Source organism: Arvicanthis niloticus, chromosome 8 (genome assembly GCF_011762505.2).
Source record: "Arvicanthis niloticus isolate mArvNil1 chromosome 8, mArvNil1.pat.X, whole genome shotgun sequence".
NCBI lineage: Eukaryota > Metazoa > Chordata > Mammalia > Rodentia > Muridae > Arvicanthis > Arvicanthis niloticus.
The window spans coordinates 78454428-78482007 of record NC_047665.1 but is presented as its reverse complement, the minus strand read 5'-3'; the positions used below and the strand labels follow the sequence as shown (position 1 = coordinate 78482007).

At 39.9% G+C, this 27580-nt stretch overlaps 1 protein-coding gene across 1 annotated transcript in view; it reads left to right on the top strand.

Moving 5' to 3' along the window:
• The first annotated feature begins 356 nt into the window (after positions 1 to 356).
• The window catches only part of Ccny (cyclin Y), a 117085-nt gene continuing 89861 nt past the window's right edge, over positions 357 to 27580 (top strand). Inside the window, exon 1 of the mRNA XM_034510057.2 lies at positions 357 to 959. Within this exon, the coding sequence (XP_034365948.1) occupies positions 806 to 959 (154 nt within the window). The 5' untranslated portion in view covers positions 357 to 805. The remainder of the gene's footprint in view (positions 960 to 27580) is intronic.

Genomic DNA, 27580 nt, shown 5'->3' with positions numbered 1-27580 from the left:
GCTCCTTCTAACATCAGCAACACACCCGCCTGCCTCACCCAAGAGGCTGCGCACCAGCCCCCTCCATGGCGCGCCCCCTCGTGGCTCCCGGGGCCACTTTCTACTTCCTGCCACTGCGACTTGAGAGCGGAAGAGCGGAGGGCTGCATTGGTGTCTAGACGGCGAAGACTTTCCGACAGGGTGCTGTGTACTGCGCACTTTCATGCCTGAAGAGTCTGCTTCCAGAGCAGTGGGAAGGAGCGGGGCTGCGTGCAGAGGTTGTTGGTGGAAACCAAACAAGCCGGCGTGGGGCGGGGCCGCGGGGAGGGGGCGGGGCCGACGCGGGCCGGCGTGGGGCGGGGCTCTCGAACCCCAGCCTGCACGCCTGGATTCACCGTGCGCCGCCGCGGACGCTCCGGCTCCCGCGGTCTCGTTGGCGTATCCGCGCGCACTCGCGTGTCCCCGGCGTGAACCGGAACCGCTTGCGGAAGTCGCCGCTTGGAGCCCGGCGCTGAACGAGAACGCGGTGGGAGGCTGCCTGCGCGGCCCCGCCCGCCATGGCCGCTGCGGGGTGAGCTCTGTGTGGGGCCGCAGTCGCAGGCTCCTCCGCCTCAAACCGGGGCCTGAGGCCGGAACAGCCGGGGTCGCCGTCTGCTGGTCGCCGTAGTCGCCCGCACGTTGCCGCCGTCCATGGAGCGGCCCCGCCGCCGCCGTCGCTTCTGACCCGGGGCCCGGTGCGGTTTCCGCCCTCCACGGGGCGCGGGCGGCCTGCCTTTGCGCCCGAGCCTGCGCCCGCGCCCCGGGGCTACCAGCCGGGTGGTCAGCGATGGGGAACACAACTTCGTGCTGCGTGTCGTCCAGCCCCAAGCTCCGGAGGAATGCGCACTCGCGGCTGGAGTCCTACCGCCCGGACACGGACCTCAGCCGCGAGGACACTGGCTGCAATCTGCAGCACATCAGCGACCGGGAAAACATCGACGGTGAGCGGCGCCGGCCTCGGCCTTGGCCTATCCCTCCCTTCCTTGCAGGACTTGGGAGCCTTGCGTTGCTGCTCCGCTGCCCCGGGCTGGGCTGGCAAGGAATGGTGGAAATTTTGCTAGGCAGGGCCGGGGAGGTCCAGTAGGTTCAGGGAGGGAGTGTGGCATGCGTGTGCTGAGATGCGTCTACATGCGTGTGCACCCCGGAGATGACATGGGAGGCCCCAGGCACTGTGCTTTTGGGATGTTGCTACAGTTTGCTCTTTCCAAAAGGAAGGGAATTGTGACAGGTTTTGTTTTGTTTTTGTTTACCTGATTGGAGTTGGCCTTCATTTCCCCATACAACTCTACTCTACCCTTTTTCCCATTAGAAACTAAACCAGGTCCAAAGGGAGTACTTGTGACTGTATATGCACCAATGTATACATATGTACTATGGGAGTGTATACAGTCCCGCACACAAACACATACTTTATGGGTATGATTGCAGGGTTGAAGTAAAAGGTTCTCCTCAGAATGTTTAACCAAGCGGCTGTAAGTTAAGTGATTTAATTTTAGCATGGGCTAGAATTACAGTCCTATGAATTTCAGATTCATCTGGGTGACTTGTGTACTTGAAAAAAAGTTAAAGAAGGCATTATTGCACCAAGTAATGTTTTATCATAACTGGTTTTGCAGTATCTTTCTCGTATGGTTTTGTAATCAACCTCACATTGTACATTGGGCATAAAATACAGTTTATATGATTTCCAACTTAAAAGATTAGAAATTGGAAATATATCTTTAGGCCTTGTTTTTTGTTTCTGTTTTTACGAAAACCCTCACACAAATAACCTAGTTAAATTCGCTTGTAATTTTTCTTATGTGGATGAATTGATAATTGGTATTGATTCATTCTTGTCGCCTTTGGGATGGAGTATTCCTTGTAATGTGAAAGGCTACTTTTGAATGCTGAAGAAAAGAGTTTTCTCACTGTTTCTTGTCTAAACAGTGCCAGCATTTTAAGGACAGCAGGGTTATTAACTGAGCAGCATAAGGTTACTCACATAAGGTTTATAGTAAATTCTGGTACTCCATGGTTTTTTCTAGTGTTATTTAAGATGTGTGTGTGCCCTTGTGTGCACACTCAAGAATGTGTTACCTGTGTGTGGCAGTTAAGGTAAGAGGAAGGTGGTGTATTCTCAAGATCTGGAGTTACAGGTGGTTGTGCTGGGATCCTGTCTAGGGTTCTGTGGAAGAACAAGAAGCACTCTTAATCACTGAGCCATCTCTCCAGCCCCTCTAGTGTTATTTTATGTGTCTGTTAGTTTGGTCTTCTCTTTAGGTGATTTTGAACTGAAGCTACACATTTACACATTTAAAACATGTAGAAGAATATTGAGGTAAGAACTCCTTCTAAACATCACAATAAAATCTTATTTTAAAGGGAGGAGTGAAGAAATAAAGGAGTTCATTGTAAAAGATTGCTACTAGTGTTGACAAGCAAAACGCGTTAAAGAGTACTTCAGTAATTTGATTATAGAGGTTTACATTAGGCCATTTTCATGCAAGTATGTAATGTACTTTGACCTTATCCTCTCCATCCCTCACTACCCTCCAATTTTTCATGCCTTCCCCCTTTTATTAATCTCTTCTGTTCCCAAAACAGTTTTGCTTCTGTGTTCCTTAACACCTCACATAACAGCATTTTATATATCTCACCCATAAGTGAGAGAAAACATGAGTTATTTGCCCTTCTGAGGCTTACTTAATTTGTTTACTATAATTATCTCCAGTTGTACCCATTTTACTTCAAAGATATAATTGCATCTTTATGGCAGAAATGAATTTCATTGTATATAAATCACATTTTCTTTTCCCATTCCTCAATTAGTGGGCAGTGGTACAATAAGCATTGATGTGCTGGTGTTTTTATCCCTCCCTCCCTCCCTCCCTCCCCTCCCTTCCTTCCTCCCTCCCTCCCTTCCTTTCTTTTTAACTTTTGAACAAATCCCCATCAGAGATACACTGAGTCATAAGGTAGATCTGTTTTTCAGGGCTGTCCATGCTGATCATCATAGTCGGGACTAGTTTACAGTCTCAGTGTTAGTGTGTAAAGGGATTCCTTTTATCTGCATTTTCACCACCATTTGTTATTTGTTTCCTTAATAATTGCCATTCTTTTGTGTTTTTTTTTGTTTGTTTGTTTGTTTTGTTTTTCTAGACAGGGTTTCTCTGTATAGCCCTGGCTGTCCTGGAACTCACTCTGTAGAGCAGGCTGGCTTTGAACTAAGAAATCCTCCTGCCTCTGCCTCTCAAGTGCTGGGATTAAAGATGTGCGCCACCACTGCCGGGCAATAATTGCCATTCTTATTGGGGTAAGAAGAAGAAAAACAATCTCATAATAGCTAGTGATGTTAAATATATTTTATATTTTTAATTTTTTATCATCATTATTTTGTTTGTTTTTGTTTTGGGTTTTTTGTTTGTTTGGTTTTTGTTTGGAGACAGGATCTCTGCATGTGGAACTCAATATGTGTACTAGGCTGGCCTCAAACACACTGAGATCTGCCTGCTTCTGCTCCAAAATCTGGGACTAAAGGTGTGTATTAACATGTTTGGAGTCATATATTTATTGCCAGCTTCTACCTAATTTTTTTCATCTTTTGGGAGTTGTCTGTTTAATTCAGTAGACCAGTTTTTGATTAGGTGGTTTAGTTTTTGATCACAAGTGATGAGATTTCTGAGTTCTTATACGTTATAGATTTTAAACTCGGTGTAATATATATAGCTGGCAAAGATTTCTCCCATTTGTAAGTTGTCTCTTTATGCAGTTATTTTCTTGAGTGTTCTTAAGATATTTTTTATCTTCATGAAAACCCATTTATCAGTTTTTGGTTCTATATTTTGAGAGACTGGAGTCCTGTTTAGAAGTATTTGCCTATGCTTGAATCTTAAACATTTTTTTCTACTTTGTCCTTATTAGTTTTACAGTTTCAGGTCTTGAAAATAAGATCTTTGATCTGTTTAGGGTTGTTTTTTTATGTGGTGAGACGTGGGTCTAGTTTTATTCTTCTGCATGTACATATCCAGTTTTGCCAGCAATATTTGTTGAAGAGCCTGTTTGTTAAAATGTGTATTTGTCTGATTTTGTTAAAAAAAGTTCCATGGTTGTATTAGTTTATAGCTGGGTTGCCTCTGTTTTTCTTTTGTTGTCTTCAGTTTTTGTACTAGCTTTATAATGCTTTTCTCATCTTCATTTTAAGTCTGGGTCTTTGTAGCTCTGGTTGTCTTGGAAATCACTAAATAAATCAAACTGGCCTCAAAATCAGAGAGATCCTCCTGCCTCTGCCTCATGAGTGCTGGGATTAAAGGCAAGTGGCAGTGATGTTTTTATTGCAGTGTTTTGTAGTACAACATGAAGTCAGGTGCGGTGATAACCTCCAGCATCGATATTTTGCTCAGGATTGCTTTTTGTTTTTCTGTGAATTTTAAGCTCCCCCCCCCCTTTTCCTATTTGTGAAGAAGAATCTTGGTGTTGGATTTTGATGGGAATTTTATCTAATCTGTAGATTTTTTGATAGCATAGCTATTTTCATAATATTATTTACTTTATGATGGGATGGTTTCCCATCTTATAGTATCTTCAATTAATTTTTTGTGTGTTTTAAAAGTTTTCACTGTAAAAGTTTACTTTGGCTAGCCTCTATTACAAGGTTTTTGAATTAATTGTGAATGGAATTATTTTTCTGATTTCTTCCTCAGCATGTTCTTTATTGGTATCTAGGAAAGCTAATTTTTGTATATTGATTTTGTGTCCTGTCTCTTTGCTGAAAGTGTTTTTATTAGCTCTAATATTTTTCTGGTGGCCTTTTGGGTCTCTTATGCATAGATTATATTATCTGCCAATAAGATTCCTCTGATTTATTTCTTTCCCACTTCTATCTTTTATTTTTCTTTCATCATATCGTCCTACCTAAAGCTAAAGGAATAATACTGGGTAAGGAGTAGAGATGGACATCTTTGCCTTATTCCTTACTTGACTGGAAATGCTTTCCATCCCCTCCCCCATTAGTATAATGTTGGGTATGGGTTATATATGGCTTTTATTATGTTGATAAGTTCTTTTTATTCCTAACTGGGAATTTATATTGTTCTAATGTGCTAATGTCCTGTTCTGCCTGGAAAACATTCTCCTTGTAGTCATATGCTACCTCTGGCTTGTACTGTAATCTTTCTGTCCCTTCTTCTGCAAAAATGTCTGAGTCTTTGAAGGAGGGAGTGAGATATGATGTCCCATTTAGGTCTGAGCACTTAGCAGACTCATATGCTTCTGTACATTGACCATGTGGGGGTGGGGGGTCTCTGTTAATCACTGTGTACTGCAGAAAAGCGTCTCTCATGAGGTTTGAGAGATGCACTAATCTATTGGCATAACAATAATTATTAAACAGGTGGTTTAACACTATGTCCATTACATATTTTACCAGGCCAGTCATTATTATGGCTCAGAAAGTTGACCTGGGTATGATCATTGATTACTTTCCTTCAGTAGCATGTATGCCACGTTTGCAGCACTATGAGAGCTAGTCAGTTGAGATGAAACTACAAGGTCAGTGCCAGCTTGGTTTCCTTGGTGTTCTATACTTAAGGGTCTTACAATCAAATTTTGGAGGATATCTAAGAATGATAGCAATAGCCTATAATGCATGGGAGTCTACGGGACCCCATTAGCTATCAGGTCTAGTACCATTCTTTGTACTTAACTAACATGAGGTGTCTAGTTGGGGGTTTCGCTTTCTCTGTTATAGGATGGTTCCACTTAAAATTATTTCTTCTTCTTCTTCTTCTTCTTCTTCTTCTTCTTCTTCTTCTTCTTCTTCTTCTTCTCAATTTTATTTTTTTTTCTTTATTCACTTTATATCCTGCTCACTGCCCCCCTCCTGGCCATTCCCTCCCAAAATCCTTCTCCATCCCCTTTGCCCCGATTCTCCTCTGAGCAGGGATGAGTCCCTCCTCCTCCCAGTAGCTGTATACCCTGGCACTTCAGGTCTCTATAGGCTATGTGATTCTTCTCTCCCTAGGGCTATATGAGGCAGCCCAGCTAGAAAACCCTATCCCACGTACAGATAACAGCTTTTGGGATAGCCCTCATTTCAATTGTGTAAGACTCACATGAAGACCAAACTGCACATCTGCTACATATGTGAGGGGAGGCCTAGGTTCAGCCCTTGTATGTACTTTGGTTTGTGGATTGGTCTCTGAGAGCCCCAAGGGTCCAGGTTAGTTGACTCTTTGGTCTTCCTGTGGAGTTCCTATCTCCTTTGGGGTTGCAATTCTTCCCCCTGTTCCTTTCATAAGAGTCCCCAAGCTCCATCCTCTGTTTGGCTGTAGGTGTCTGTATCTGTCTGAGTCAGCTGTTGGGTTTAGCCTCTCAGAGGACAACTTGCTCCTATTAGCAAGCATAACAGAGTATTATTAACAGTGTTAATGGTGCTTGCCCATGGGATGGGTTTCAAATTGGGCCAGTTATTGGTTGTCCATTTCCTCAGTCTCTGCTTCCTCCTCTGTGCCTGTATTACTTGTAGACAGGATAAATTTTGTGGATGGTTTGGTGTTTCTATCACTCCACTGGGGTTCCTGTCTGCCTACAGGAGGTAGCGCTTCAGATTCCATATCCCCAATGTAGTGAGTCACAGCTAAGGTCACCCTTGTTGATTCTTGGGTGCCTCCCTTATCCCAGGTCTCTGTCTAGATCTGGAAGTTTCCCTACCTCTTTGTCCTCATCAGTGGCAGATTTTGATTCTTTTTCATAGCAGTCTAGCCATCTCCTGTCCTTCCCCACACTTGATCCAAATCCTCAATTCCCTTCCCCATCCCCTCTCCCTCACAGTTCCCTCTCCATCTGCCTCTTACTACTATTTTGTTTCCCCTTCTAAGTTAGTTTCAGGCTTCTTTGTTTAGGCCTTCCTCTTGTTTAGCTTCTTTGGGTCTGTGGAGTGTTTAACATGGTACCTGTATTTTATGGCTAATATCCACTTACTTATAAGTGAGTACATATCATGCTTATCCTTTTGGGATTGAGTTACTTCACTCAGGATGATATTCTCAAGTTCTGTTCATTTGCCTGCAGCATTCATGATGTCTTGTTCTTTAATAGCTGAATAGTATTCCATTGAGTAGATGTACCAAATCTTCTTTATCCATTCTTCACTGGAGGGACATCTAGTTTGTTTCCAGTTTTTTGCTATCATAAATAAAGCTGCTATGAACATAGTTGAGCAAGTGTCTCTGTGAGATAGTAGAACATCTTTTGGGTATATGCCCAGGGGTGGTATAGCTGGGTCTTGAGGTAGAACTCTTGCTAGTTTTCTGAGGAAACACCAAATTAATTTCCAAAGCGCACTCTCACCAGCAATGGAGGAGTGTTCCCTTTGCTCCACATCTTCGACAGCATGTGCTGTCTCTAGAGTTTTTGATCTTAGCCATTCTGAAGGGTGTAAAATGGAACCTCAGAGTTGTTTTGATTTGCATTTCCCTGTTGACTAAGGATTTTGAACATTTCTTCAAGTGCTTCTCGGCCATTAGAGATTCCTCTATTGAGAACTCTCTGTTTAGTTCTGTACTCCATTTTTAAAATTGTGTTATTAGTGTCTAACTTGTTGAGGTCTTATAAGTTTTGGATATTAGCCCTCTTTTAGATGCCTGGTTGGTGAAGATTCCCAATCTTTAGGCTGCCAATTTGTCTTTTTGACAGTGTCCTTTGCTTTAGAGAAGATTTGCAGTTTCATGAGGTCCCATTTATCTATCCATTGTTGATCTTAGAGTCTGAGCCACTGGTGTTCTGTTCAGGAAGTTGTCTCTTGTACCAGTGCGTTTAAGGGTATTTCTCACTTTTGCCTTTTTGAGATTTAATGTATCTTGTTTTATGTTGAGGTCCTTGATCCATTTAGACTTGAGGGTTTTTGTTTGTTTGTTTGTCTGTTTGTTTTGTTTGTTTGTTTTTGTTTTTTTGAGACAGGGTTTCTCTGTATAGCCCTGGCTGTCTTGGAACTCACTCTGTAGACCAGGCTGGCCTCAAACTCAGAAATCCACCTATGTCTGCCTCTCAAGTGCTAGGATCAAAGGTGTGCACCATCACTGCCCGGCTTGGAAGTTCTTTTATTGTTCATGATTGTTTGGCTATACTGGGTATCTTGTTTTTCCATATAAGTTGAGAATTGCTCTTTTGAGGTCTATAAAAAATTATGTTGGATTTTTTTTATGTGAATTGCATTAAATCCATAGATTACTTTTGTTGATATGGCTATCCGTGAGCATGGGAGGTCTTTTCATCTGATATCTTCTTCAGTTTTTTTTTTTTTTTTGAATTTGAAATTCTTGTCATCCAGATCTTTCACTTGATTGGTTAGAGTTCCACCTAGATACTTTATATTATTTGTGGCCATTGTAGAGGGTGTTGTTTCCCTAGTTTCTTTCTCAGCCTCTTTACCATATGTCTAAAGGAGGGCTAGTGATTTCTTTAAGTTAATTTTGTATCTACTCACTTTGCTGAAGTTGTTTATCAGCTATAGGAATTCTGGTACAATTTTTGGAGTCACTTATGTGTACTATCATCATATCATCTGCAAATATTGATACTTTGACTTCTTTTTTTCCAATTTGTATCATCCTTGATCTCCTTTAGTTGTCTTATTGCTCTGGCAAGAACTTTAAGTACTATATTGAATAGGTAGGGAGAGAGTGGGCAGCCTTGTCTAGTCCCTGATTTTAGTGGAAATGCTTTTAAGTTTCTCTCCATTTAGTTTGATGTTAGCTCTTGGCGTGCTGAATATTGCTTTATGTTTAGGTATGTGCTCTGTATTCCTTGATTTCTCTAATACCTTTAACATGAAGAAGTGTTGGATTTTATCAAAGTTTTTTTCAGCATCTAATGAGATATGGTGGATTATGTTGATAGATTTTCACATATTGAACCATCCCTGCATCTCTGGGATGAAGCCTACTTGATCTTGATGGATGATGTCTTTGGTGTGTTCCTGGATTTGGTTTTTGATATTTTATTGAGTATTTTTTGCATCAGTGTTTATAAGATAAATTGGTCAGAAGTTCTCTTTCTTTGTTAAGTCTTTTATGTATAAGGCTGACTGTATCCTCATAGAATGAGTTTGGCAGTGTTCCTTTTATTTCTATTTTGTGGAATCATTTAAGGTCCTCTTTGAAAGTCTGGTAAAACCATCTGGCCCTGGCTTTTTTTTTTTTTGGTTGGGGGACTTCTACTTCATTAGAGTTTGTGAAGCTTTTAAAATAGTTTACTTGATCTTGATTTAACTTTGGTAAGTGGCATTTGTCCAGAAAATCATCCATTTTATTAATATAGTCCAATTTTGTGAAATACAGGCTTTTGAAGTAAGACCTAATGACTCTTTGAACTCCCTCAGTGTCAGTTGCTACGTCTCCCTTTTCATTTCTGATTTTGTTTATCTGGATATTGTCTTGTCTCTTGGTTAGTTTGGGGAAAGGTTTGTCTATCTTGTTGGTTTTCCAGCTTTTTGTTTTGTTGATTCTTTGTATTGTTTTCTTTGTTTCTATCTGGCCGATTTCAGCCCTGATTTTGATTATTTTTTGGATGTAGTTATCCTTTTTGGGTTGGAGTTTTCCTTCTAATATTGTCGTAGGTCTGGATTTGTGGATAAATGTTGTTTGAATTTGGATTTATCTTGAAATATTTTGTTCTTTTCTATCTAAGGTGATTGAGAATTTTGCTGGATATAATAGTCCAGGTTGGCACCTGTGGGATTTTTTTTTTTTTTTTTTTTAAAGAGGTTTCAAAATATCTGTCCAGGTCTTTCTAGATTTTAGAGTCTCTGTGGAGATGTCGGGTGTATGTTACCTGACCTTTTTCCCTTGCTGCTTTTAAAATTCATTCTTTGTCCTGTAGATTTTGTGTTTTGATTATTATGTGGCAGGAGGATTTTCTTTTCTAGTCCAGTCTAATTGGTGTTCTATAAGCTTTTGGTATGTTTATAGACCTCTCTTTCATTAGGTTGGAAAAGTTTTTTTTTTTTTTTTTTATGATTTTGTTGAGAATATTTTCTGGGTCTTGGAGCTAGGATTCTTCACCTTCTTCTATTCCTATTGTTCTTAGATTAGATTTGTTCATGGAATCCCGGATTTCCTGGATGTTTTGGTTCAGGAGTTTTTAAAATTTAACATTTTCTTTGACTGATGTATCAATTTTTTCTGTTCTATTTTCTATGCCTGAGAGTCTATTTTCTACCTTCTGTGTTCTGTTGGTGATGCTCACATGTGTTGTTCCTGTTCTCTTCCCTAGGCTTTCCATCTCCAGGATTTCCTCAGTTTTTGTTTTCATTATTGCTCCTGTTTCCACTCTCAGGTCTTGAACGGTTTTATTTATTTCCTTCATCTGTTTAATTATATTTCCCTGTATGTCTTTAAGGGATAGCCTCTATCATCGTTATATAATTGGATTTTAGGTCATTTTCTTGTGTTTTGGTTGTATTAGGATATCCAGGGCTAGTTGTAGAAGGGTAGTTGTATTCTGAAAGTGTCACATCCCCCTGGCTTCTGTTGTCTTCTTTTGAAGGCCTTTAGCCATCTGGATGGTTCCTGGATGATCTGGTTGTACCTTGATGGTCCTGATGGCAGGCCTCTGATGGGTATCCCTGGGCTGTATGGTTCCTGACCTGTAGGTCTGTATGTATGGTTCAGGACATGTCCAATGATGGTGGGCAGAGAGGTGGCAGGAGAATGGAGGTCTCCCTGGTTAGCAGGCTGCTCAGGGCAGGTTAGCTTGGTCCAGAGGGCTCAGCAGGGAGGATGGGTGGGGAAAGGGAAGCTTACCTGTATGATTCAGGAGTCTCAGGTCTGATGAAGTTGGGGATGGGGACAGCTGGAGCATCTTGGTTTCCCTGGGATAGCAGGCTGTTCAGGGCTCTATTTAAATTCTATATATGTATATATTTTAGTTTACTTCTATAGTAGTAGGTTTCCATGTTGCTTTTTCAAGAGCTCTTTAGTGTTATCCCTCCTTATAATCTGTCCTTTACTCTGCCATTTCATCTCCTATTCCCCTGAATTGTTTCATTGTTCTTTTTTTCTTGGTATCATTATATTCTGCATTCCTTCCTTTGAAAGAGTTCCATATTCCCTATAGCCTCTTACTAGTTCCCTAACTGTAACTTCCAAACGAAACATACATATTTAAGATTCAAAGCTAATATTCACATGAGAGAAAAAAATTCAGTGATTGTCATGCTGTCACTCTTCTACTCAGAATAATTGTTTCTAGTTTCATCTGCAAATTTCATAATTTAATTTTCTTTCTTTCTTTTTTAAAATGTTTTAACCTTGCTTTTTGGATTCTGTACTTCTGACTGTTTTGGTTTTACATATGTGTTTACAATGTCGCTGTCTTCAGACACAGCAGAAGAGGGCATCAGATCCCATTACAGATGGTTGTGAGCCAACATGTGTTTGCTGGGAATTAAACTCAGGACCTCTGAAAGAGGAGTTGGTGCTCTCAACTGGTGAGCCATCTCTCCAGCCCTCATAATTTAATTTTCTTAACAGCTAAATAATATACCATTGTGTACATGTATTACATTTTTATTATTCATTCTTGAATTAATGGACACCTAGGCTGTTTATGCATCCTGGCTACTGTGAATTAGAACAATGAACATGGATGAACAAGTATCTCTATAGTTGGATATAGAATCCTTTGGATATTTCCAATGAAAGGTATAGCTGAACCATATGGTATGTTTATTTCTAGCTTTCCCTTGCATCCAGCATTCTCAATTTCAAAGGCTAAAGACTTGATTATTGCCTTTTTGCTACTGAATCTGATACACTCCTTTTTTTAGCTGAGGATATCCTTTGCAAAAAATCAGGGAAGGTTTCTTTTGGATCTTGCATGAGTTGAGTAAATGATTCAAGTCTTTCCCTGATTCTGTGACATTGTGTCAGGCCTTTACGGCTGACAATCAACACAATGCCAGAGTTTCTTCATCATACATGGCTGCATTTCTACCTCAGCAAAGTGACCTTCACCAAACAACTGCCCTGGTGAAATCTCTCTATCCCTGGCTCTATTTTGTCATGCTATCTCCCTTGCTTCATCTCTCCACCATGAGAACCATTGTAAATTTGCAGCAGGTTATTGCTCTTGCCATATCTTTCCAGTCTTGGTGGATTACTCTATTTTTAATAGCCCAAGAAGTCAGGATTTGTTTTACAAATGGCAAATGCATTCCAAAATTAGTGACACTTTCCTTAAATTCCCTCAGTTCTAACACATCCATGGGTTGCCATTCAAATTCCTGATAACCCTGTGGATAATCATCATCTGGAGGTCTTTGTTGCATAGTAACCAGACAGACAAAAGTTTGTTTTCTAATAACCTCTGATTGGCTTTCTCTAATTTTCTCTTCTGTCTCTACCTGAATATTTTCCTTAATTGAAATTTAAAACTCCTCCCTTAAGGTCTGTGTCTACACTTCATATCTTTCTTTTGTTGGTTCTTCTGTTCCTTGAGTTCCTATATTCTCTGTTCAAGGTTCTGCCTCTACAATTTGATTTTTTCTTTATATTGCAATTCTGATAGTCTGCTGTCCATTTTATTTTGATTGGTTAATTTTAAAAGGTTATTCTCCAAATCTTACTTCCCATCCTCATTGTTTTCTCTTTGTTGCTCAGTCTGATCTGTGAGCTCTTGTATCTTTTGTTCTAGCTCCTGTCTCCCACCTTCATCTGTCTCTTGTTCTGATCTATAATTTTCTGTGTCCTCAATTCGAGTGTTTTCTCTATGCTACGTTGCCAAGTCTTAAATTTCTCTTTCTGTCATTCATGCCATGCTATAAATTCCTGCATCTTCTGTTCCAATCCCTGCTTCCATAGTCTTAGCTCTTTTCTTCATGTTATAATTTTAATATTGTAACTTCTGCCTTATTTTGTTTTGCTGGCTTTAATAAATTATCCTCTATACTTTGTTTCCAAATTTTATCTGTATATCCTTGCTGTTCAATTTGATCTGTGAATTGTCAGATTCTTTTTCTAGCTCTGTCTCCAACCTTCATTCTCCTCTTTCTGTTGCTTATTTTGACCAGTAAAATCTTGAACTTTTAGTTCTAGTGTTACTTATAATCTGTTTTGTAAGGCAAGATATTTTTTATTTAGGGTCCTGTCTTGAGAAGACACAGTAAATCAAGAGAATAAATATTGCAATACTGGTAAATGATAAGGTGTCTATTTCCTTTAAATCCATCCCTGTCAGACCTTTCAAAATATCATCACATAAAGCCCAAAAGATATTTACTGTGTTTCTCATCTTTAAGTATCAAAAGTATCTCTTTCTATCAATGTATTACCTGATCCGGAGCCCTTTGTACCTTTGTCTCCCTCTGTTCAATTTAAAACACTGCAGTCCTCTCCAGTTTTATTCACAGGGAGGGCCTGACTGTAGAAAGACCAGGGTCTTCTCTGTTCCTGTTTTGGTCAGCTGGCAGCTTGTGCTTTTGTGTTGATCTCAGGCAACCTACAGAGTAAGCAGTTGGGGAGATCCAGTCTGGCTGTCTGTTTCATGTGTAGACACCACCGGGGTGGGTTTATGTGCGTGTGTTGGGAGGGGGTTGGGGGGTAGGAATAAGGGGAAGGGAATACAGAAAGGCTCTCCGGGCATAGATGCCCAGATCAGTTCACTGTGTCTGCCCAAAAACTACCTGGAAGGCAGTTGTGTTCTAGGGTCTCCCTCTCTGTGATTATTACATGGTGCTGTTCAAGCTGTTCAAGCTCAGCTCCCGGCTGAGGTGCTGCGCCTGGCCATAGCTTTCTGCCTGGGGGTTGGGGTAGCAAGCATTTCTGTAGTTCTCTGAAGCCCCCTCAGACCCTGTCAACTTTCAGTCCACACTGCTGCAGCCTAGATCACTGCCTTAGCTGTATTGGGGAGTGGGTGTTGGGTGTTGGGAGGCAGTGAACTTTTATCTCAGTTTAGTTGAGTTCTAATCAGTACAATGGGTGCCAGTTTGTTGCAGTGAATTTCCAACTCAAATAAGCCTGTGTAAAGAAAACACAACTCAGTATGAATACAAGCTGTGCGCCTAGATTGGGCAGATCTACCACTACACTACTATATTCCCCAGCTATGAGATCCCTTATAACTTGTGGTTTCCCTAGGCCTCGTGCTTCTGCTCCATTTTCCTTCCACCTCCTCCTCTGTCTTCCTCTCTCCTCCCCATCCTCTCCTCCTCTCTAAAACTTTCCAGCTCCACCTTCCCTTCCACTGCCCAACCACCTGCTCTAGCCTTTATTTTACAAATTAAAATGGGGAGAAAGTTCACAAGAAGTCACTTGAGTACTTGATTCACTCCATGTCGTGTCTTAGGCAGGCCTCTCTTGAGAAATTGGCATTAGCATCAAAATACAAACAGCCACAGGACTATCCACAGCACTTCCATACCAGTTTCTGAAATGGCTGCACCAGTTTGCACTCTCACTAGCACAATATAAGCAGTTATATTTCCCTGAATCCTCGTCAGTGCCTGCTGCTAATTATTTTTTGACCTCGGCCATTCTAAGTAGAGTAAAATGAAATCTTAATGTAGTTTTAATTTGTATTTCCCTAATGGCTAAGGATGTGAACATTAAATCATTTGTATTACAACTTTTGTTCACTCTCAGTTTGGTTCCAGTGTCTCATGTATTCCTGGCTGGCTTGGGGTCCTTTATACTCAAGGATTGTGTCTCCATGCCCAGCTATGCCCCAGGTCTAAATACTAACCCATTGTCACAAGTGTAGCCAATAAAGATTTCCCCACTCTTGAGGCTACTGTTGCATTTGACTGATGGTAACCAGCATACAGAAGCTTTTTAGTTTCATATGATCCCATTTTCTAATTATGACCTTCATGTCTGTGCAACTAGGGTGCTACTTAGAAAGGCCTTTCCTATGTCTATAAGTTGAAGTGTATTCTGTAGTTTCTCTTCTGTTGTGTTTAGGGAATTAGGTCTTAACTTTGAGGTTCTCTTGCATTTGAGTTTTGTGCAGGTTGAAAGATAAGGATCTAGATTCATTTTTCTACATTAACCACTCAGTGTGACCAACACCATTTGTTGAAGATACAGTATTTATTCTAAAGTATTTTTGGCCCTTCTGTCAAAAACCAATTCACCATAAGTATGTAGACTTAAATCTGGGTCCTCTATTTCATTGATAAGTATATCTTTGTCCTTAAAATGAGGAATTTTGATACTTTCCATAGTGTTTTTATTGTTTGGGATTTTTTTCTTTATTTGTATATAAAATTTAGATTGCTTTTTCATTTCCTTTGAAGAGCTGCATTGGAATTTTGATGGGAATTACATTGAATCTGTAAACTGCTTTTGTTAGGATGGCCATTTCTGCCATATTAATTCTGCTAATCCATGACCTCCCCTTTTTTGATAGCATGGCCTTCATTAGTGCTGAAATAGCAATCACTGACTACCTTCTCCTGGCCTTAACTTTAAAATTTTTTTGATTGTTGTCCTGAAGATGGACCCCAGACTCTTGTGCATACTGGGCAAGTGCTTTACCACTGAGCTCTTAATATTCCTTCTAAGCTCCACCCAACAGTTACTTGGCAACAGCCTGGTAGGCCTGGTTTGCTAGAAAAAGGACTGTTTGGCTTCCCTTTGCTCTCTGACCCCCTTTTTGCTTTCTGACCCCTCTCTCCGGCTTCCCTTGCCCCTCTTCCCTCTCCCCACACGTTCCTAGCCAGTCTCTTCTCTTTTTCTCTTTCTCTCTCTCTTTTCTTTCTCTGCCTCTACTCCCGTCTGAATTCCTTTTCCCATAACCCGAAATAAGCTCTGTTCCATACTACACACATCTTATGGCTGGTACCTGGGGAGAGGAATACCTCAACATGGGCCTGCTGAGGTACTCCCTCCCTGGGCATTATACCATGCTCTACAAAACATATCATTGGTTTTATAAAACACATCACTAACCCCTTAGCCCTTGAGAAACTTAATAATTTCAAAATATGTTTATGGTTATTGGGTAGGATATGAAATCTGTTTTTTTTTTTTTTTTTTACCTCTCAAGGAAAGATTTTATTCCACATTCAGTATCTTTTCCTTTAATTACAAAATTTCAAGATTTTAAGTGACTTTAAGAATTTTAACTCATTACTGCAATTTTAGTCACTATTGTCTTTGATTCTTGATTTTAATTTTATTGATCTGTTTGAGACCAGAGTTTTGCTCTGTTACTTAGGCTAGACTAGCACTCACTGTGTAGTCTGAGCTTATCTGGACTCAGTCCCCCTCCCTTGAGAGCTCAGGTGCATAGGCATGTGCTTACTGTTGAGCTTCAGAGGTCTTGGTTGAGAAGGAAGCCGAGCTTCTGTCTGTGTTTCATCCCTTCCATTTGCTGTGCTTCCTGTTGGTATGGTGATCTTAATTACAGGCTTTATTTCTTCAAGGATGTTTGCTGACTTTTTTAATATGTGGAATTTGAAAACCATTGGTAAAGAGTTTGTTATTTTATCGCATTACAGTTTGCCTTATGCCTTCTAGAAGGCAAAGTTGAAGTGGTTGAGAAGATACATCGTTTCTTCATCTTTCCATTTCTTTCATGTTGTGGGATGTATTTTGAAGCTATCCTAGCAAAGCTACTACAGTTGGTTTTCCATATCTGTAGCCTTGGCGCACATGGATTAAATCAGTTGTCCATCAGAAATACTTGGAAAACCTTTTATCCTTTCTGTAATTCTCTGAATGATAGTGTGTTGACTGTGTACACTGTTTTAGAAGTGTTACAGGAGAGCTAGACATGATTTCCATGTGCAGGAAGTTGCACATAGCTTTATGTACAACTCTGCCATCCATTTATGCAATACTGTACCACTAAAGAGGAGATGAGCTGTCTGCCAATCACATGGCTGTATTCAGAAAGAGTTCTGGAATATTCACAGACACATCTCAGGGTGCTTCTGTGGAGCGTTGTTACTTCTGAGAGGCCTCTGTCTTGGTTACCTTTTGCTCTCTCCAAACACCCTTGGCTCATGTGGAAGAATATATCTTGACAGCTCTGATCATGAATCTGTTGAGCAGCCTCAAAATGACCAGTGTACATTAGAAACTTGTTTCTTGTATATTTTTTTTAATATATTTTAGATGTTGAAAAATGATCAAAGTGTTTCATAGAATTACTATCTCTCATAGTATAATAATTATTAGTTATCATATTAGTGTCTCTCATAGTATAATTGTCCTTAGAACTGTTGGTTGAATTTGGTATGTTTCATTGAGCATGACGAAGCAGCCTTCATGGAGTTAGAGAGTCCTAGGAAGGGTCTTGGAGACCGTTGACCAGCAAGACAGTAGATGTCTTTGGAGTTGCTCCTCATCCTCAGCACATCACTGAACAGTGTCAGCTTGTGACAGGACTCTAGAGAGTAAGTTTCTTTTCAGAACTTGTTATTGGATCCTGTTTCACCTGTTCTGACCAGTTTGCACATGATGGCTCAGATCACCAAGAAGTGACCCATTTTGGTGCTTTCAAAACAAACACACACACAAAAAAATGTTAGTTTGAATAAGAATTATTATCCAGAGAATTTTGTTAGTTTTCAAGCTGTGTAGCATCACCGGATATTTATAACCTGTCAGGTTTCTAGTTCAGGACCTTGAACATGAAAGATTGCTGTCTGCTGTCATTTGGTCTTGTCATTATCTCAAGGGCTCAACTCTTTTTGCTTCTACATTGAGTCACAGGGTTATTCCCACATCAGATGTTCACCAGTGGTTGGGTGAAGCATCACTTCCTGCCACATTGGTCTCTGTGACTAGCAATATAGCATTTTCCAGACCAATTTACCTGAGAGAGAACAAGAGAGATTCCCCAAATGGAAGCCATACTCTTTAGATAAACTAAGCTCAGACATGACCACATGTCTTCTACACAGAAAATGATGCCATTTGAGTCTGAACACCAGAAGGTACACTTCTCAGTCTTAGAGGCTGCTTGTGACAAACATTAATTAATATCCTGTCAGTGATACTTAACAGAAATCTGATAATTGACTTGGTAACTCACTTGGCATAGCACCGTGCCAGCATTTACTGGTTTTCAGTCTCTAATGCGTATAAATTGCACATGGTGGTATAAGCATTCATTTCTAACTCCCAGGGAGTAGAGGCAGGAGGATTGGAAGTTCAAGGTCTTCAACTTTGACTTTCAAAGTTGAACTTTGAATCTTCAACTTTGATTTGAGGATAGCCTGGGTTACTTTGTCTTAAAGAACAACTACTAAAAAAATTGACTTGAGTAGTTGTGTTGAAGAATTGGGAAGAGAAAAGTTACTATACATAAGGACTTTCCATGGAAGCTGAAGGCAAAAAGCCATACTGAGTTTCACAGGAACTGGAATTAGGAGTCGTAGGCTTATACATACTGAGGTGATTTTCTCCTTCATTAACTTAGTCTTTCTCTGTGTCACAAATTAGTTTCTCAGAAATTCTTAATAAAGCAGTTATCTCTCTTTGTCCATACATAATGGAAATTTGCCACCCCAAATCTTTGCTTTTAGGACTACAAAAAGCCTAAGGAGTCTTTGTATCCCATTAGAGAGTAGAGAGTTGACTCAGACCATTTATTTAGTGGCATTTGGAGTAAAGAGTCAAATGAGTGGAGGTGCTGAGTTCATGTAACAGTTGGCAAATGTCTTGGATTTCTTGGCTTTGGGATTTTAAGGAACATGAACCATTTATTTCAACCTTCAGTTTGGATTTATCTGATATTTTCTCGAAGTTGAATTTACACCATACATTTTGTCAGAAATAATGGCAAGAGTCACATATCACATCAAGAGGCCTGTGAGGATCTTTCTTCTAAACATGTAGGGAAGTAAGCTAGGCTTGACCTCCTAGAAGAGTCTGGCCTCTTGTGTTACAGAAACATTACCTAGTGTCTTCCCACACAGTCAGCTGTGACTTGTGACTTCTCAGAGCATGTTAAGTAATTGAGGAGATGCAGATCAGTGGTGGAACAATTCTTCCCTCTGCCTTCTACTTTGCCATCTCTGAGGACAGTCACTTGGCTGTTATTCTGCCCCTACTGTTTTGTCTTCCCTGATTCCATCAGTCCTGCAACTAACTGGTAAAACCTGGTTATTACTGGGGACTTTCTTGCTCTCTCTCTCCTCCCATGTGCTGTGTATATGTCTATGTGTGCCATTTGTAGTCCAGAGTATAGTTTTAGATGTTATTTCTCAGGCATCTTTCACTGGCCAAGAGCTCACCAACTAAGCTGGCTAGCCAGTGAAGCCCCAGATGTGTGTCTGTTTCCCAGTGCTAGGATTACAAACCATCATGGTGGTTTTGTTTGTTTGTGGGTAGGATATTAAGTTCAAGTCTTCATGGTTGGGTACAAATACTTAAGTGCCTTAACAACCTCCCATGCTTCTCTACCTATCTTTGTAGATGGCTACTTTTTGTTTGTTGCTTATTTGCTTTTTTTTTTTTTTTTTTTTTTTTTTGTGGTAAAGCATGCTAAAAAAATGAGTGCTTGAGTGTATAGTTCATTGGTAATAAGTACATTCATACTGTTTTGTACTTATTATCACCCACCATGTTTAGAGTGTTTTATCATTCAAACTTCCATTCTTGCTCAGTTAGGAAATACTGGTTCTTTATTCCTCCATTCCCCACCCACTAACCACAACACTTTTGTGTTTTGTCTTTGAGTTTGATTATACTGTTTACCTCAGATAAGTGGGGCCTAATATAATTGTTGTCTGGATTCATCTATAACTTTACTTTTTAATGATATAAATCATTGTTTGTATGTGCCACTGTTAATCATTATTAGCTTGTCCTAGACATTCAGATTGCTTTCACCATTCAGCTATTGCATATAATGTTGCCAGGAACAAGAGTGTGTACACACAGAGACAAATCTGTTTGAGCACTTGCTTTTATCCAGAAGTAGAATTTTGCTAGGTCTGTTGTACTTTGAAACTTTTATTCTTTGGCAAATTTGTATTGTCATTTAATGTTAAAATTGACAAGAATAAAAGTGATCAAGAAGCTGGATTTCTGTACCATGTACTGTATAAAGATAACAGTAATTTTAAAGATTACATTCATTTTTTTAAAATATTGTTTTCTACCTTGTTAATGAAGCTATTGAATGGAGAATTGAGAAAAGAATATAGAAAAGGATCATTTGTATAATACTGTGACAGAACAGTGCTTATTTTGGTATTTTAAAGTAGTATTTTATGTTGACTAAAATATTTATGATTACCTTAGTGGGATATCTACATATACAGTGTATTGCTTGAAATATATTTGCATCAGAATGCAAGTTTAGTTATTCACTGATTTTTTTTTTCTTCAGATGTATAACCATTTTTATATTCATACATGTGGATGGATATAAATGGGATAATACTATGACTATATAATTTCCCTTTTTCTTTTTATGAAAGGAAGACCTCTAAGGGATTGTCTAAAACATTATTATTAAGTAATATTAATAACAAAGGATATCAGTTACATAATTTTTTTATTTTTGTGATTTTATTGTATTTTTACAGGGTCTCTTAAAGCCCAGGCTGGTCATTAATTTTGTTGTGTGGGTGAGGGTGGCCTTGAACTTCTGTTATTCTTGCTTCTGCCTTCCAAGTTCTAGAGTCACCATGGTACATCATCACAACTGGCTTTTGGAGTGCTGATAATCAAACTCAGACCTTAGTGCATGCTAGGCAGACATTCTGTGGACTGAGCTGTAGCCACAGTGCCCATAATTAATTGAGAGTACTGATTATACTAGACTTGAGTAATTTGATTTGAATTTTGTTTAAGTGTGTTAAAAAAAAAAAAAACTGGTGTGTAATAACCATAGTATCTTGTTTGCATTTTTTTAAAGAATTTTTTGTAACTTGACTTTTAGCTACTTTATGGGTTCCCTTCTCTACCCTTATCCCTTCCCCAACACTAGGTAGTAGAGAAAGAAGGCTATAGGGGAAAGAGGGCATTGATCTCCTTTGATTACTGATTAGGGCCCTGAATTCTTTGGGCCAGTGTTGATCTTCCTTGGCAGGATATCTCTAACTAGCAAACAGGAACAACCAGCAAAGTCCTCAGAATTCCAAATATCACATGCACTTGCAAAAAGTATCTGCAGCTTGTCAAAACCATGCCCCTGCTAGATAGAGCACAAGGCAGATTCTAGTCTGCTGCTGTGGGCAGTCTGAAGGAGCCCTGTATTCCACACATGTGATTAAAACAAAAACATTCCTATAACAATGTATGTGTTTAAAGAAACCAAAATTGTCACTACAGCCTTTCTTTAGGACAAGTTCCTAAAAGTAGGTTTTCAGGGCTGACCCTTTGGTACTGGATAACCATTTGTTGTGTTCTTCTCTGGGAAGACTGTTTCTCCTTCAGTCAACATCTCTTAGTAGTCTGTACATCTTTACCAGGGTTCAGGCCCTGAGGTATTTCTCCTGTACACTCATTAGCATGCCCGTTGTTTTCTTTGTTCAGTTCATGTTTAGGTAGTCATGTTAGTGAGACTTAATGGGTATAGCTTTAGACATCACTAGGAAACACAGTCTCAGCAAACTCACTAGTCCTCTAGCTCTTAACAGTCTTTCCATCCCCCCTTCAGCAATATTTCCTGAGCATTAGGTGTGGAGGATTTTATAGCTGGAGTCATTGAGATTAGCCTCCTCTACTCTGCATTTTTTTGGTTGTGGTTTTCTGTAACGATCTGTGGTTCTCTGTTGCAAAGAGAAGTTTGATTAATGAGGGGTAAGGACTACTCTTATCTGTGGATATAAGAACAAATGTTTAAACTATAGTTAGGGATTATGATGGTTTAGTAAAGTGATGGTTGTGGTTTCTCCTCTAAGAGCAATGACCTTACTAGCTGAGTAGTTGGCTAGGTTTCTAGTACTAGACATGATTTCCCTCTGGTTGATTGAATCTAATTAATTAATTAATTAATTGAATCTAATTAGAGAGCTGTTGGTCTGGGTGCCATTTTTCTACCTTAGGGTTATTATGGCAGGTTATATTTAAGAATATATATGTATATAATATACAAATGTGCTAATAAGGACAGTTAATGAAAAAGAGGGTCATGAATTTGAAAGAGATCAAGAACAGGTATATGAAAGGGTTTGAAGGAGAGAGGTGAAGGTAGAAATAATGTAATTATGTTATAATCTCTAAAGTTAAAGAAACAATTTTTAAGAAGGCAACTTTGTTTACCTTGATTTTGTTCATCCCAAGCTGTGGATTTAGTCCTTTTTCAGGCTCTGAAGTGCAAGGACCATAGGTATACATCACCAAATCTAACTTGAAAAGATTTTAGGGATTGACTTTTTTCAAATAAACAAGAATATAAATAACACTACTAGGGATTTTGACATAATCTCGGTGCTTGAAAAATTGAGGTAGTATCCTGAGTTAAAGGACTGAGTTAAAAGTTGTGTTTTATATCTGAGCATAGTTTTTTACATGAGTTTATGTCTTTAATCCCAGCACTGTTCATGCTCAGATAGGATGATTTCCTGGAATCTGAGGCAAGCTTAGGCTACTGAATGTATAGTGTTTGATAAGGCATTTGATACTGATCATTGCACTCACCAGACTCTTTCTTTATTCTCCAAAGTGTGTATTGAACAGCTATAAGGACCGAGACAATATGTTAAGTACATCAGTATTAAATGTTGCCAGTTTTAGGAACCAGACCTGGTAGAATTGTTAAACCTCCATTGATTCTTGGGCACCTCCCAAGTCTCTGTCTAGTCCTGAGGATGCCCCCAAACCTCTCCACCCTAGTCAGTTGCAGATTTCCATTAATTCTCACGGCCATCTGGCCCTTTCTTCTGTCCCTCCCCACACCTCCCCATCTCCTCTTCCTCCCAGTTCCCTTCCTCCATTTGCCTCTTATGACTATTTTAATCCCCCTTCTAAGTGAGATCCAAGCATCCCCACTTGTTCCTTCTTTCTTGTTTAGCTTCTTTGGGTCTGGAGTGTAGCAGGGGTATCCTGTATTTTATGGCTAATATCCACTTATAAGTGAGTATATCATTCATGTCCTTTTGGGTCTGGGTTACCTCACTCAGAATCAGTGGGATTGACCTTAGCTGTGACTCACATCGTTGGGGATATAGAACCTGAAGAAGCCATCTCTTGTAGCCAGGCAGAAAATCCAGTGGAGTGATAGAGACACCAACCTACTCATGAAACTTTTGACCCAGAATTTATCCTGTCTACAAGAAATGCAGGGATGTGGGATCAAGCAGAATCTGAGGGAATGACCAACCAATAAACTGGCCCAACTTCAGACTCATCCCATGGGCAAGTACCTGACACTGTGATACTCTTATGCTTACAGACAGGAGCCTAGCATGGCTGTCCTCAGAGAGGATCCACACAGCTGCTGACTCAGTCAGATGCTGACATCCACAGCCAAACAGTAGATGGAGCTTGTTATGAAAGAGCAGGAGGAAGGATTACCACCCCAAATGGGATAGGAACTCCACAGACAGACCAACAGAGTCAACTGACCTTGGCCTTTGGGATTCTCAGAGACTGAACTACCAACCAAAGAACATACATGGGCTGAACCTAGGTCTTCCCACACATACATAGCAGGAACTTTTGAAGTAGTTAAAAATAATGTTATGACCAGACATAGTAGCACACATCCTTGATCCAGGCACTCTAGAGATAGAGGCAGGTGGATGGATTTCTGCATTTGTTGCCAGCCAGCCTCATTTACACAGTGATTTCTAGAACAAGGGCTGCATAGAGAGAGTTTGTGTCAAAAAGAGACAAACAAATAATGTTACATTTAATTTAAAACTACTCTTATGTAGAGTACAGGTATACCATTAGGATACTCAGAGTTTAGGCAACAGTGCAAAATAGTAAGAAATGAGTCATAAAGCATTTTGAGTTCTTTTCTTATATTATAGCATCTTCCACCCCTTTGGAACAAGGTACTGGTCTCAAAATTGTAATCTTTATCCCTGCAACTTGCAAATGCTGGAATCACAGGTATGTGCTTTCGTATATATAGTACCAGGCTGGGAAGTTAGCTTTAATCACACAGTGTACACTATTATGGCTACATGCACTATTATGGCTACATGCATTTTCACTTCTGTGAAATGTGTTTGTTGGGGTACTTTTGGTTTTGTGAGAAAGGGGGCAGGAGGGGTGGAGAGAGAGACACACAGAGACAGACATGTAAATGTATTCTGGGCTTCAGATACTGCCCCTGAAATGTGATTTAGTATTTAATTTTTCCAGCTACGGTTTCAGTGTTACCTCAAATGTTTTGAGTTCTAAGTTAGCCTTGTGAACCTTCATAATATTGCCATTTAAAGAAACCATCTTCTTTTAAAAACTGAGGTTTGAGGCTAAAGAGATAGCTCAGTGGCTAAGAGCACTTGTTTGCTTATACAGAGGACCTGTAATCAGTTCCTAGCTTCCATATCACATGGTGACTTGGGGGATCCAATGCCTTCTGATCTCAGCCAGTACTAGGAGTGTGTATATGTGTGTGTGTGTGTGTGTGTGTGTGTGTGTGTGTGTGTGCACATACATACATTCAGGCAAAGCAGTCATACACATTTAAATCAATCAATCAAATCAATCAATCAATCAATCAATCTACCTACCTACCTACCTACCTACCTATCTGTCTGTCTATCTAAGCAAACAACACGAAAAGCAACTTAGATTTTGGGGCCAATGAGACAGATCAGTAGGAAAAGATGCTTGACAATCCCTGCGATCTAAATTGGAGACCTACATAGGGCAAGGAGCTGGCAAGTTGATGCAAACAGACACCAGCGAAGTTTTTTTTGTCACAGTAAAGTTGGTGTAAATCTACTTTGTGAGTTTTCTTGGGTGAGAACTTGAAACATGACTGCCTAGATTCAGTGCTTGTTAAGATAAGATGCCCTCGTGTGTGTGTGTGTGTGTGTGTGTGTGTGTGTGTGTGTGTGTGTGGTTTCTAAGCTACTCAGGAGGTGTCCAATTGTCAGTGGGTTTAAGCAGATGCATCTGCTTCATTGTTGAGCTTTGGACATTAGGACTTTGGAAGGTGGAAAATGCCAATTGCACCAGGGAAATTTCTGTCATTGGACTTTCTTCCTAAAAGTTAGCGCAGTGTCAGGTGTACCACTGACACAGTAGTGATGCCATTGAGCAGGTGAAGTTTAGCTGGAGAACCTTTGAAGCCGAGTGCCTAGGAAAGCAGTGAAACTCACTGTCAGCTAGAAGACAGTGTTTGCACAGCTTTCCTTTAAGTGTTCATGACAGGAAGGTTTCCTTTCCTCTTTCCTTTTCCCCTTTTTTACTTTTAAAGAGTTTGACTGTGGCCTGGGATAACCTGAAAATGACGATGTATTTCAAACTTGCCTCATTTGGCTACAGGGATTCTAGGTATGAGTCATCCTATCTGGACTTTTGCTTTTCATATTTGAAAAAGCACTTGCCTTATTTTATAAGAAGTCTTAACATCTTACAGTTGAACAAACTTAGGTGTATAGATTTTTATGTTTTGTGAAATTCAAAAAGATATTTTGTGTTTTTGCTACGAAGTGAAAGAGTGCTGATCATTAGAGCTAAACTATAGAGCTAAAAAGACTTAAATCTATGTTGTTACTTTAGGACTGCCTGCTACAGAATTAATGACTGCATGTGGAGATGGTTTAGGTTAACTTCCCTGAGTTATAAGATTGCTGCTTTTGTTTTGCTGTTGTCTTTGTATGCATTAAGATTGTCATTTGAAATGTACTATTGGCAATAGGAAGTGATTTGAAGTCAAAATTGATTAATTGTGTGTATACACTTGGGTGCTACATCTTTTCTTTGTTGTTCAGGAAAACACTTAAGATTAGAACTCCCAAGTTAGAGAGTTAAAGTGTATTTAGATTTAGGCAGTTTTGTTGTTTGCCTAACACATTCTATAAAGGATGCCCTTCAGCCTGGCCTGAAACATAGTGTTAGCCCAGTTGGAGAGCTCAAGATCCTCCTGACTTGTCATTCAGAGCAGGTAGGATCACACATGTGAGCCACCACCCGCCTAGGCTTGACAGATTTGGGGAGCTCTCAACACCCTTCTTTTTTGTTCTTGTTATGTTGTTTAATCAGGGAGATTTTTCTGTAGGGATGTGGTGTGATAGACTGCTAGGTTGATTCCTTATCTTGACTTGTGAATAATGCCTCAATGAACATGAAGGTATAGACTTGTTTCTGACATACTGAACCGTCACAAGAAGGCATTAGTAGGATGGATGGTAGTAGGGGGAGATGGGAATCCACAGCAGGACTCTGTTCTTGGTTTTGTTTGGTACAGATGTGGTTGGGGCAAAATGCAACAAAATGGCTTTTCACAGGGTACTGTCTAGTGATAATTTCACACTGGAATGAATCCAGAAAGAAATCAGTTCTTGAACTGCCTGTGTTTAGGCCAGGTGAATGTTCACATGCTCCTAAAAATAGTTCTATACTGATATTTACTCATTGCTTAAAATGTATTGTGGTTAAAAGATAAAACTCAATTCTATAGTATACTGGCTGCTAGGATACCAAGGAAATAATTAAAGCCATAGATGAATCACATTTGAATTTGTTTAAAGCAGCTATAGAATATTCCATGCCCAACTAGAGTTTTCCAGAAATCAGTCAGATCAGATGTGAGTCTTGTATACCTTGTCCTCAGTTCTGCCTAGGTTATGGACCTGAGTCATTTCAAGCCAGTAAGACCTGGTTGGTGTCTAGTGTTATACAGCTCATGTGCTTTTTAGTAGTCCTCTGAAATATTAAAATGCAGCCTGACTAATATCTATGAGTTCCTCATGCTTCTGGGAGCCAGCAGTTCTGTGGAGCTCAGGCTGTGGCTTTTCTTACTGAGAACAGCAAATAGGGGGATGTGTCTGTCTGTATCAGCTGTTTGATGGCTTTGATATCTTATGCAAGGGTGCTTGCTGTAAATGACTGTGTTGTCCTGGGAATGGCTGCAAGTTGGTTTTATTACTGTATTTTAATAGTCCAACACAAGACAAATGTGTTGTCTTAAACCTCTGCAGTTTGGAAATCTGACCTGGGTGTCACCAGACTAAAAGTGTATACATTCACGTGTGTGTGTGTGTGTGTGTGTGTGTGTGTGCAAGTGGTGATGGGAAGAGTCTGTTTTCTTGCCATTTCCAGCTTCTATATTCTGCCTGTGTCCTTAACTCATGATTCCCCCATCTTCAAAGCCTGCAACTTCCATCGTTTCAGTGCATATTTACCATCACACTTTTCTCCTCCACTTTCTATTCCCAATTTCAAATGGGTTATGTTGTACATACTCAGAGAATAGAGATTCATCTGTTTCAAACTTTGTTCACCTTCTACTGTGTCTGCCCATATTGTATACACATCTACCTTATACACAGTGTGTTTCTCAAGAGTTTATGGAAAAGGTGGTGATCTCAAAGCCTCTTGGAATTGTTTTCACTCACACATCTGTTTTACCTCACATCTGTCATCTGTTCCCTGGTTCCCATAAAAAGGCAGCCCACCCTGAGCTGTAGCTTTAGTGCATTTACACTTGCTGAACTTCT